This window comes from Juglans microcarpa x Juglans regia, chromosome 2D (assembly GCF_004785595.1).
Source record: "Juglans microcarpa x Juglans regia isolate MS1-56 chromosome 2D, Jm3101_v1.0, whole genome shotgun sequence".
Taxonomy (NCBI): Eukaryota; Viridiplantae; Streptophyta; class Magnoliopsida; order Fagales; family Juglandaceae; genus Juglans; species Juglans microcarpa x Juglans regia.
The window spans coordinates 39,850,614-39,863,947 of record NC_054596.1 but is presented as its reverse complement, the minus strand read 5'-3'; the positions used below and the strand labels follow the sequence as shown (position 1 = coordinate 39,863,947).

The 13,334-nt window shown below is 32.3% G+C and overlaps 1 protein-coding gene and 1 non-coding gene across 3 annotated transcripts; both read left to right on the top strand.

Moving 5' to 3' along the window:
• The first annotated feature begins 2,387 nt into the window (after positions 1–2,387).
• Positions 2,388–6,176, top strand: LOC121248900. 2 transcript variants are annotated; one of them, XM_041147507.1, is made up of 4 exons: positions 2,388–2,710; positions 4,563–4,606; positions 4,857–5,154; positions 5,568–6,176. In XM_041147507.1, the coding sequence occupies exons 1-4, from the start codon at positions 2,641–2,643 to the stop codon at positions 5,876–5,878; spliced, it is 723 nt and encodes a 240-aa protein (XP_041003441.1). In that variant the 5' UTR covers positions 2,388–2,640; the 3' UTR covers positions 5,879–6,176. The 2 variants fall into 2 exon arrangements, with proteins under 2 accessions (XP_041003441.1, XP_041003440.1); XM_041147506.1 differs by having other exon boundaries at positions 2,394–2,710; positions 4,551–4,606.
• A 2,936-nt stretch (positions 6,177–9,112) lies between these two features.
• Positions 9,113–9,186, top strand: TRNAR-UCG. Its single transcript has one exon. It is a non-coding gene; the product is annotated as a tRNA-Arg (tRNA).
• Positions 9,187–13,334: the final 4,148 nt, after the last annotated feature.

The following is a 13,334-nucleotide window of genomic DNA, read 5'->3' as shown; positions in this document are numbered from 1 at the left end:
AAAAGCAACTATTGTGTCTTGTTAGTTGTTATCCAAGTAAGCTTAGGTTTTTATTTGTTTTGTCACGGAATTTTGAACTACACCTAGTCGTATGCAAATCAAACTTAAAGACTATATTTTATATAGCATTTGGCTATTGTGCATTCAATGTTACATATTAATCCTCTCAAAAATTTTTACTATTATTATTATTATTATTTACTTATTGTAATTAAAAAAAAAAAACAAAACAAAAAAACAGTCCAAAATGTATCGCTATTAGAGGTGTAGATAGGAAAATTGTCTACTATCAACTATGACTGTGGAAGAAATCAAAGGTTCCACCATAAAAAATAAAATCTTTAGTGTGTGTGTATATATATATATACACACGGGAACGGCCCGGTTGCGTTAGCCCTGGAGTGTACTTGACATAATGATTTAAATAAAAAAGTGAAAAAATCAGTAGTTTATTTGTTTGGGTAAATAAAATATAAGGTTAAAGAAAAACAAAAAATCAAGATTAAAAAAAATCTAAACTTCAACAAAGTATCTAGCTGCGGGGCTATTAAGGGTCTTTTGATAAAATATGATCATTCATTAAATTCTATAAGGGAGCTACACGTTAAATGGTCAAAGATCTTAAGGACCTTTTGATAAAACATGATCTTTCATTAAATTCTATAAGGGAACTACATGTTAAATAGTCAAAAATTTTAAGGGTCTTTTGATAAAACAAGACTTAACGAACTTAACAGAAAAGCAAGAAAAGTTAACGAAAAAATAATAAAAGTTACTATTTACAGTTAGATAACCACTTATTATAATATAGTAGATATATATACACAGAGAGAGAGAAATGATGAGATTTTTTATATGAAGATAAATGATTTAGCCAAAAAAGAATTTCATAAAAATAAACTTATAAATTGATGAGACTTGATATGACACACTAGATTGTACAATAAATATAATGTATCGAAACTATATAAGTTTATATGTTTCTTTTTGTAATTTTTTTTTGGTGTCTGCAGCACTTATCCTATCTAAATGTGATACGAAATACTAACTTATTTGTTAAACGAATCCCACAATGTGCTTATAATTAATCAGAAACATATGAAATTACAAAACAATGATGGAATAGCAAAATGTTATACGCTACAATGTTCGACTTGTAAAGACAGTTCGAAAATGAAAATGACTTGTCGAGTTTGAAAGCAATGTCGATGGATTTGTTTTGAACGGGTTTCTTCATTCTCACTTTTATTGGTCGGGTTCATGCACATTTTGGGCCACCTTATTTCGAACCCAAATTTAGGCATATGGGCCACTTTATTGGGCCTTTTTAAAAAGAAAAGCCCTGTAAAACTTAGGGAACAAGAATACAGCAAGTTCAACAAACACCGCTCGAGGCTAATATCGTATTTTTGTCAAAGCTCGTATAGTCTTTTTAGGACACAAACAATTTTTGTTGTACCACTTACAAGGTCTCCTCTAATAGGTAGAGTTGTATAATTGCTCTTCTAAAAAATGAGGAGTTCTAAGCTATAAAGAAATTATATAAAAATAATTTTATAAATTGATATTGATTTATGTAATTTATTAGATTTACTTTATAATAAAAAATAACTTTATAATATGATGAATCATATAAAGCTAAATCAATTTATTGGATTATTTTTGTGGAGCCTATGAAAATGCCACGATAATAACAACTTCGATAGAGTGGAGCTGGAATATACATAGACCTCTGAATCTAAACAATTGTAACGATATACTTACAACTCTTTTATAAGTATTTTATGACTCATTTTATTATAAATCAATATAATAAAGTTATTTTATTAGAAATGTTTTAGCTTTTATATAATTACCATGCATTTAAAATGAATGTATAAAATACTTGTCCAAAAAAAAATTGAATAAAATAATTTTAAATCTATCAACTTGCTATGAAAAATGAAGATAGTGAATATAGTTTCAAGGGTGGAACCAAAAACCAAATGCATGGACGAAAAAAGTGAGACGCATGAAAAAAAATAAATATGAATTCCACTTTTTGAGACTTGTATGTCAAGAAATTAATAAACAGAAATACTTTGGTTTCGAATGCGTGTCTCGAATGATTTTTTATTTATTTATTTTTATTTAATAATTAAAGAAATATTTTTTTAATGATGTTGTAAATTTTTTATTTTTTAAAAATATTTATAATAATTAAAAAAATACATAAAAAAATAAAATAAAATATAACATTCCAGACAGTTCTTTGCACCACTTTTTGGGTTCCCGTAGCATAGCTCATAACTTAAAGAGAAAGGGTGGGGGTTTGTATTTGACACGTGCTCCCTATCTTCAAGCGAGGATGACGTGGGCGGGAGTTAGCAAACACGCTCTCAGTCGCACGTTTTTCTTTCTTTCTGCCAAAAATTGCCCTCTCTCTCTCTCTGACAGCTCTGAATTACGTGACCGTACGTACGTACACACCAGCACTGCTCCAACAGCGCCAAGAAACAGGCACACAGAGAGAGAGAGAGAGAGAGAGAGAGATACCACAAAATCGAAACCAGTATTTTTGCTGGTCTATCTCAGCCGCTACCTCTCTTTTGCTGCTTTTACTGTTAATTATATAATTTTGTTGTTGTTGTTGTTGTTGTTATGGGGAAGAAAAAGAGAATTCCAAATCAGAGCGACACCCAACCTCCCATTTCGCGTTCTCCTTCTTCCGGTAGGTTTCTTTCCTTTATCTTTCTTTCTTTCTTTCTTTTGACAGCACTTGGATGGCTGCGTTTGGTTCCTGAGAAATAATGCCGGAAAAGTCGCTGAATTTCTTGAAAGTTTTACAACTTTTATCAGGCGCAAATTTAGTTGAGGTCCTTTTTTTTTTTCGTTTTCATTTTCACTTGTTTCCCTGAAAGAAAAAGAGGAGGAAAATATGTTGGTCCGATTCCGATGGGGGGTTTTAGGGGTTTTTTTAGGGCTTCACGATCTGTGCTTATTTGTCTCATCGTTTTAGTCTCTCTTAATAAATGAGGTGCCACTGGTTTTTGATCAATGGGGATTTTGTTTTTCTTTGGCTTTCTTTATTTTTTCAGCGTAATGGAAGTACCAACTAGAAGCTGTTAATTGAAGCAATTAGTATATTGATGGAAAAGTACGTTTTATTGATTCATTTTATAACTGGTGCTATAGAAATCGGTCCGCTATTTTGCGTAGGGATTTGGAGAATAAAGAAAGGTCAATTTATTCGGGCATTTCATTTTTTTTTTCTTTTTGAAAAAATAAGTCGAATTACTTTGAGCTATTCAGAGGCACTCAAAATATGTTTTTAAATTTTCAAAAGTTAGAAAGAAGGAAACTCTCGATGGTGTTTTCTGAGCAAATAAGCTCCATTTCTATTGCAGCCAAACCACCTTATCTGCTGTTTTGTACTTTTAAAGGCATAGCTATTTCGCACTGGCTTATTAATCTTCTTTGGCTATAATTGGAACTACACAGGCTCCAGCATAATCTCACATTGTCCCCTGATCACCATTCTCATGTTACGTATAAATATAGCATTTTTGCACGCTACTTTTCCTGGTCCTTCCTCGAGGATTTGAAATAAAAATTCTTCTATCTTTGGTTTTCTTTCCAACGATTTGACATGATAATCAACAACGAAGCTACGCAAAAACTCTAGGTGACTATTCTTTGGTATTTGGTTAATGCTCCTTCCACTTGCCAATGCTGCTACTTCTGTTATTAGATAATTGATGGAGTTTTGCCCTTGCATTTTGATTTTAGAGTCCTTGTATAGGGAGTCCTTGTTCATTACTCAAATTACTGGCCCTGCATATTTCCACTCTCATGTTGTGACTTGGTGATTGGCTTTTGCTTTTGACATGGAGCTACTAGGCTTATTTTGGGGCAATTGCAAATTTCGTTAACGTCATCTTTCCCTGTTGGTCACAATTCATTAGCTGTGCCCCATTTTTTTTGGGTGGTCAAAGTTGTTAGTTTTTGTTCCTGTTATTAGTAGTTAGGTGTTACTCATGTATTCAACCTATGTACCTGGGCTATGCCTATAATCTTTTATGATACATCCTGATTACCTTTTAAATTTTTTTTTGTTCCTGTTTTGTATTCTATACCACATGAAGAATGGAATTAATCTGAAATTTAAATTTGGTGAAGAAGCCACTGTCTTGATCTTGGGGTTGGTGGCCTATTGAGGTTGGAAGAGGAAAAACATTATATACAATGGACAAAAGAATCTATATGGACAATGCTAGGCGCACCCCAAATATGCACACTAGTGCAAATGAGTTTTTTTGTTTTTTTTTTTATGTATTTTTTAAACATCCTTAACCATAAGAGAAAAAAAAATATAAATTCACTAATAGTCACTTATTTAACCATTAAGGGAAATATATATATATATATATATGAGTGGGCACATTTGGTGGGCATATTTGGGAGTCATACTACGATTTTCCATCTAATATTAGCTGGCAGTTTGCCTGCTTTTTTCTAAACTGTCTTAGATATAAGAAAATGGAGTGCAAATGATCATTGTTTTCCTGTAGGTAATATTGCAGATACCATGCCTTGCTCCTCAGGGACGGAATTAATGTCAGAAGAGGTTAATTCTCTCTCTCTCTCTCTCTGTTTCTTTTTTAAATGTAATTACCATTTCCAGGTTTTAACCCTTTTACACTGTTTCCTTCCTCTCATGTTAATACTGGAGATTGATTCCATGAGAGACAGTTTTGGCTTTGATGACAATTAGGATACAGAGATTCTACTTCTACACTATTACTTAACAGAATTTTCTATTTCCCCCCTTCCCATTCATGCATAGTTTTCTCATTATATTCTTATCTGTTTTGCAGAAACCTTTGCTTTCTGTTGACGCTAGTGAACTAAATACTCTCTCACCTGTCGGGGATATTAAGGATAATTCTATGAAGCTACTAAATGCCCATCCTGCTACTGCACATCATCATCAGAATCTTGGTCGTTCTATATTTTTGAAGCATTCTCGTTATCACTATGGCCATCAGTACTTTCGGCGCAATTCAGCTAATCATACCAATGCATCTTCTCGAGGCAAAGGTGCTTTTTCACGCGATGAGAGACTGTCCTTCAAGTTGGCCACTCAATGTAACCCACAGACTGGATATCATTCAGGTTCATTTTTATTTTAATTGTTAATTCTGTTCGATTTTACCATGTTTCTATTTCTTTTGAAGGAAGTCACATCAAGGAAAAAAAAGTTGTTCCACTTGATGAGGTGTCCAGCTTTATATGGTACTGGTGCTTAAAAAAATATTATCACTGCCAAAATAATCTATGTGATGAATGGTATACATGTAGCCCGCTAATCTTCAAGAAAACAGAAGTTATATTCCTTTGCGATGGGATTACTACAGTTTCCGCCTTTTACAGTTTCAGAAGCTAAAATTAAAAAAAAAAAAAAACGAAAGTCAGATTATCCTGTGCTTGAAACATGAAAAAAAGTTCTCTGAAAAGATCTTGTTTGACTTACATTTTCCATTACTATCGATGATCTAAAGTGACTTCGTTTTCCAATATTATTCCAGAAATTAGGGGGAAGGAAATTTGCAGGCCAGAAAGACTGCGGTCCAGCTCCTTGGTAATGGATGCAGCATCATCAGATGCAGTGAAGATGGTATGTGGGCTTTGTCAGACGCCATTGAGACGAAAACCTTATTTTCTTGGAAGTACACTGTCTTCTGGCGAACTATCCGTGGTGGCGGTTTTAGTTTGTGGTCATGTTTATCACGCAGAATGCTTAGAGCAGAAAACATGCCTTGAAGATAGACGTGACCCGCCCTGCCCATTATGTCTGGGATTGCCGTCCAAAGAAGACAACTCGGAAGGACAGGAATAACTGTAGAATATATTCTACTTTACACCAATGAAACTGAATATCTGGAGCAGGCGATACAGACTTGGATCAGCTGATGGAAAACTTGGATGGAAATATAACCAGTTGGGCTTTTAAATTTGGCCATACATTCTATTGCAACTATAATAGTTCACAAAGTGTTGAAGTCCTATATATTTCAGTAACTAGGAGTTATTGCAAGTTCACAAAGTGTTGAAGAGACAGATGTTATAGATCACCTGTTTGCCTTTTTTTTTTCCTTGGAGGCACCGCAAATAATGTGATTTGAAATAGTTTCTAACATCTTCTTCCCCTACTAGTAGTACCTTGTATTCTATGTGAAAAGGACACCGAAATTGATCATGTCTTGGTTAGCAGTAGATGTCCAACACTGCAACCTCGAAACGGATGTGGCGGTCCATAACACAGCGCATGTCTTGGTTTTAACTTCAAGCAAGGCAGAAATATCTAAATTAGATTTGCCTGTTTTCCTAATTAGCCGTCCATATCAGCCGGCCTTGTTACCACGATCATTTTTAACTTTTTTCTTTTAATCGGAAAGACAACAATAATACTCAAGGAAGGAGATCTACAAAAGAAGGGGATGAGGCTCCCAAGAATAATCTCAAAACAACGCTCAAAATATAAACAATACATTCAGTCCAGCCGCGAAGATGATTGTTGAAACAATCCATTGACAAGATTTTCAGAGACCCCAACAATGGATTTAGCTGGACTGGATTAAGTAGCTTCCGGATTATCAGTGAGTGGCAGCACAGGCGGAGTCAACAACAGCAGGACCAATGCTGGAATTGGCAGAAGTTGGTGCTGCAGCAGTACACAATGCAACAGGCAGAGCGGCAATAGCATGATGGGTTGCAGCAGTGGGGATGAAGTTGGCGAGAGAAGGTACAGTTTCAGCTAGTTTTATTCCATTGGCCCTCCAAGTAATGATTAATAACTCACTGCAAATAGAACTTGCAAAATTCCTGCAATCACCAGCCAATCATCAATCACTATGCAACATTCAAAGTACAGAAACTCATCATCCCCATCTTATTAAAAAACAACAAGACTTTATTATTCAGAAAATACTTGATTATATCCAAATTCCACATTTCAGCAAATTTCAATTTGAGATCATCAAACAGGGTTTCAAGATTGATATCTTCTTCATTATGTGCCTCTCCTACAGTATATGACCTTGTTCCATCCTGATCATTTTAATTAATAAAAGCTTTCTTCCACTTGCCATTGTAAATAACTTCAGGCTCAAACAGGGAAACTACAAATTGTAATCTTTATCTCCAATCACCAGTTTTCCATCCTTTTATCTATTGTCATTGTCTACATTCTCTGCTTAGTGATGGTAATAATGACCACATATACGAAGGCCAATCATGCCCATATTTGGTGTGCAAGAAGGTTAAAATCTCTTTATTTTGTCTAACCAAGCAATGAAACCCAAAAGGTGCAATGAAATGGGAGGACATGACCACACTCTCCACAATACATACAATGCTCTTTTCAAATGGATTTTAATTCAAGATGAAATTCAATGATCAATATTGGAAAAATCCTATTACCATGGTGAATAACATACTGAGAATACATCCATTTCTCCACTTAAAATAATAGTAATATCCTCAACATTGAATCTCTGAGTCAAATTAAGTGAAAGCAAACACCAATAAATGATGTCCTTCTATAAATCACCACCAACAATAGGTGAAAGTGATCTCGTTTGTTTTCGCAGATGAGATGAGTTGAGATTAAAGTTAAAATTTGAATAAAACATTGTTATAATATATTTTTTTAATATTATTTTTGTTTTGAGATTTGAAAAAATTGAATTGTTTATTTAATTTTGTGTGAAAATTTAAAAAAATTGTAATGATTAGATTGGATGAGATGAGATGAGATAAGTTGAGAGTGGTTGTGAAAACAAACGAGGCCATTGTCTTTAAAGAGTTACTAGGAAAGCTTGCCTTAGTTGCTTTTCTTCCTTTATTCCTTCCTTTTAGATCAAAACACTAATCAACCAAAACCCATTGTTACAAAAGCCAAGCTAAGCATAAAAACAGTCTCTAAAAGAGGAAGGCATATTTCAATGATGATGGGTCATATATATGTGACCCTCAAATTGCTTATCATAAATATATATACCCATAATAAGTAGAGAGGCCAAAAGTAAAAATCTTCGTTGTGGACAGTTCTCCTTCAAACAGCCTCCCAGTTCGACATAATCTACATTTTCCGACACGGACCAAACTAGACTATCTTACATCATTGACTCCATTTACGTGCGTTAATCTCAAGAAGAGATCAACATAAAGCCATAAAAGATCAGAACTTGATCCATTAACAGTACTTCACACATGGGATTGTAACGTCAATGATTAATGCAGTGTAATTCAACCAAGCAAGTGGGCTTACATAGTGCAAAGGCATCTATCTATTCATGACCCTATAAGAAAAAGTACCATGTTATTGTCGAAGAGCATCTAATCATTGTTCTTATTATGTTATTTGAGAATATGCGCATAGAAATGATGAGAAACCATATTAATTAACCAAGACCATGACAAAACACGTCAATAAACAGAACCAGTGAATCAGATTGCAAATCCCCAGACAAATCTACGTTAAGACGATGCCAGAAAAGCTATTGGTCTTTCCCAGGTGGTCATGCATGAAGTCAACCAATCGAAATGCCACCATCATCTAACCCATGAATCTTTGGTCCAAGGGTGGTTCTACTCCCACCGCCCCGCTAGTTGATGTTATTTTTTTATTTTTTATTTATTTATGTATTTTTTAATACTTTTAATTTATTTAAAAAACTTATAATATTATTAAAAAATACTTACTTAATCATTAAATAAAAAAAAAATAAAAATAGAATAAAATAAAACCAGCAGTAGCCCCCAATGGGAGCTACCAGCGGTTAGAGTAGAGTTTTCCTTAGTCCAAACCTCAGTAACTATAAATGATAATGATAAGCTTACTACTCTCTTACTACTCTATAATGTATTTGAAATTTTTATTTTTTTAATATTTTATTTTAAGTAGTTTTTTAATAATATATAAATTTATTAATAGTCTATTCTTTAACCATTATTTTTAAAAAAATAAACAAAAAAGAGTAAAAAAATGGTAGGAGGGAGCATGCATGGTGTAGTAGTATCGTCCAGAAATTAATATTATTTATGTAATATCCTCTTTAAAGAACAAACAGACCGCATAGCGCAGTGGATTAGCGCGTTTGACTTCGGATCAAAAGGTCGTGGGTTCGACTCCCACTGTGGTCGGTTTACATCATGTGTATTTGCTGTTTTAACTTTTTTCCTTTTTGGTGTTTGCTATTTATATGTGCTTCTCTCTCTCTCTCTCTCTGTTTGCTACAGATATTGAACCTCTGCTTAATAAAAGCTGGATTTGATGATGTTCAGAGCCACCGACTCCTCAGTCATATATATGACATGGGCTAGCAAACTAGCTGTTGTGACATGTTTCAACTGATCGAAGTAACAACTCAAATGAATATTGCTTAAATTATGTATGATATATTGATTGATACGACTGAAAATGATAAAATTGACCGATCATATCGCAACTTAGAGCGATAATAAAATGATTCTTGGATAAGTAGATTTTATGACTTGAATTCCTCCCTTGGTTTCTTTGGAGATCACTCAATACACATGCATGCATGCACCATTGATAGATACTTAGGCCCAGTTTGTATTCGCAAGTCATCTCAACTCATTTCAACTCATCTCAACTCATCTTACTACTATTCATTATTATTCATCAACTTTAACTCATAAATCTCACTACTATTCACAACTCATCTCACTACTATTCACAACTCATCTCAACTCATCTTCGAATCCAAACGATACCTAAATTTGACTGTGGTCTCTTCGTGTGTGTGGATATATATATATATATATATATATGTATCGATCTATGTGTGTGTGTGTGTGAAACATATTTTATTATGGGATTTGGCATCCAACATTTTTTTTTTTTTTATATATATATAAAAGTGATAATCATAAAGAGACCTGGAGAACTTCGTTCCAATTTATAACGTAACACTATAAGTTACTTCAACATATAAATTTATAGAAATGATATTTATGATGGATCTCACTTTTTTTTCAAAAGGTGTGTGCGATGTTTGTGCACTTCATGACTGTATATAACATTTACTAATAAAATTATTTTTATAAAATTGTATTTACTGTTCAAAGAAAAACTTACACATTTATTTTAGAATAATACTAGGCATAAGTTTCAAATAAACAAGCCACATACAAGGTTTTTTATAAAAATATAAGTCACACTAATAAAAAATAATTTCTTTACACTTTTTTATAAGAACTTGTATAAAACTTATTTATTTAATATTTGTATAAATTATTTTTCTTTATTTTATTTCCAGTGGACATGCTTTTTTTTTTTCCCTCACCTGGCTGATTTGTCAACATCAACGAAAGGGAAAAGATGAAAAAGAAAACGAGATCATCCTCATTTTAATTCGGAAAATGATAGAGTTATTATCTTTTTACTACTCATCTACTACTCCTTTTGAATTTGATTTTTTTTTTTACTTAATGGTTAATGAAGTAATTAGTAGTGAAATTATATATTTTTTTAATTTTTTCTTAATGATTAAGGATGATAAAAAAAAATACTTAAAAAAATAATAAAAAAATAAATACATTATAAATAATAAATAAGTAATAAAAAGTTAGGAACCCTATCTATACACGCTCTATTATTATGTGCATTCCAACCATTTGGTAGAGGTTGACAAGGTCTCTTTGCCAGCTCAATATATACTCTAATAGCCTATCATTCGCGCCACCTGGGCCCCTAATCTCACTTACTGGAATTATTTGCCTATCTTTGCTCTCATGCCCCCACTTTTTCATATTTCTCTTTTCTTTCTCCTCTTGCCACTCTATTATTATTATTATTATTATTTATCTACCTATTAAACGTTTTTCACATCACAGATCAAGATGCTCTCCGCAAGATGCTAAGGTGATGAGATAGAATTTGTACTTATACGTATCTTGGGGGACTTTATCTTAAAGTTATAAAGACCTTTATCGTCCTAAATTGATAATCTAATAAATTGTACTGAGCTTTCTTTACACGTTAATCTTTAGAGTAGGCAAGGCAACCATATATACCAGAAGTTTTCTTGTTTTACCAATTCTATTTAGTGATGTTATATTATAGAGAAGTGTTATAACTATGCATAAAGAGTTAGATCTGATAAATTGACATGATTTTATATGATACGTTAATCTATTTTACAATAAAATAATTTTATAATCTAACATATTACATCAAATTACGTCAGTTTATGTGTTTATTTTTATGAGATCTCTTTGCGGTCAAAATATTTCCCTATATTATATACACACCAAAGTGCATGTATGTTTCAAAAAGGTTAAAAGCTTGAGCTTGCCGGTATGATTAAGGGATGGTGATATTTATATATAAAATTCATGTTCATCTACTTTGTATCATGTTCTTGGTAAAAATGGGGTCATGCAAATGATTGCCAATTTCTACGCATACACGTACGTCCGTTTGGCGTTTACGTATTTTTCATGTTGGATGTTTCAGTAAGTAGGATATTGTTATGATTATATTAAATACGTATAAAATACCAACCTCTAATTACTCAGTACTTTTGCTTTCTTTTTTCTTTAAAAAAAAAAAAAGAAAAAAGAAAAAAAGCATCAAATGCAAATAAAACTTAGAGTTAAAAAATAAGTATGTTGAGGAATCCATATTGCAAATAGGAATGTAATTTACCACTTGATTAGACATGTTGAAAAAGAAAAATCAAAACTCCTCCAATATGAGCATACATGTCCAATGATATGAAAATAAATGCTGTTTTTTTTTTTTAACTTTATTGTTTTTATTTTTATTTATTGCAATGATATATTTTAAAGAGTAATTTTACATAGAGAAAGTCTACTTTGCCTCCCTAATTTGACCTCTAGTCAAAATTTATTTTTTTATTTTTTTATTTTTTTACTTGGTGGTTAAGGAAGTGATTTGAAGTATATTGGTGTATTTTTTTTATTTTTTAAATATATTTAAATATGTTAAAAAAATGTGAAAAGAAAAAAGAAAAAAAAAATTTACGCTGGGCGGTATGCCCAGCAGTCAAAATGGGGCGGCATAGTAGCCGCCCCCTTTTACATACAGTTCTAAGATGTGTAAGTTTCACGTTTTCTCTTTGAAAAAAAGTAGGATTCATCGGAAAAAAAATGATTTTTTCATGTAGATCTAAGATTTATCAATTTTTTTTAAAAGAGTGCGCAAAATTTATACATTCTAAAACTGTAAACATCATTTATTTTAAATTGATACATACAAATTGACTCATGAGCAGGGGTGTAAATAATTCGGTCTGGACTGGTTGGTCTCTGTCCCAAAACATGTAGACTGATGACATTCGGTCTGATCTTGAGATCTACAAATTTTGGACCGGACCGAATCGAACCGAACCTCTATATATATATTAAAATATTTTTAATAATTTAATAATTTATTTTTATAAAGTAATTATATAAGTTAATGATGTAATTTTTATCTAATAAAATATAAAATAATATATGCTATCAATTAATAATAAATCATAAATCATGTGATAATTTATATTATTATATATATATAGTTTATACATCATACATACATACATGCTCTACTATTTACACTTAATTAAAATAATTAGGTTATTTTTTTTAAATACCTAAGTTGCTTGCAATCATGAATAATTTATATACAATGAAATTATTTGATATTCATTAACTATATATAAAAAGATAAAAAAATAAAAAAAATAATTAAGTTGGACCGAACGGACCGGACCGATAGCTACCGGTTCGATTTGATCTCTATAGATGTTTGATCCGATTAGATTTAGGAAAAATGATAGATCGAAAATCTCGATCGGACCTATATACAGCCCTAGGACTCATGAGTATAAATAAAAAATTATTCATATTACCATAAATAGTGAAATATTGGTTTGCATACAACCTATCTTTAGAGGCAAAGAAAGGAAAGTACCAAAAATACCCAACCAAAGCCAAACTGGCTTTTTACTGTTTATGTCCATAACTGTATCATACCAACCAGTTCAACGACCATAACGACCAAGGGGGCAAGCCAGTCCTTTCACCTGAACAGCACGATCTACTGTTCTTTTTCTTTGCCTCAAAAGCAAATACCCAAAACCAAAAGACCACCATAGCAAAAAAATAAAAAAAAAACTCAAAAAAAGAAAGACGATGAATTTCAAGACCACAGTTCTATCAGAACGGAAAAAGATTCGAATCTTTCTATCAGAACATTCCAAATGAAAATGCGGATCTGACGGCTATAAAATTCCCCCCTCTCCTTAAATTCCCGGAATAAT

Bases quoted from the DNA above. Each gene is read 5' to 3' on its own strand.
- LOC121248900 (XM_041147506.1), top strand. From the start codon at position 2,641: ATGGGGAAGAAAAAGAGAATTCCAAATCAGAGCGACACCCAACCTCCC. The intron at 2,711-4,550 runs GTAGGTTTCTTT...GTTTTCCTGTAG, and splicing joins TTCGCGTTCTCCTTCTTCCG to GTAATATTGCAGATACCATG. The intron at 5,155-5,567 runs GTTCATTTTTAT...ATATTATTCCAG, and splicing joins ACAGACTGGATATCATTCAG to AAATTAGGGGGAAGGAAATT.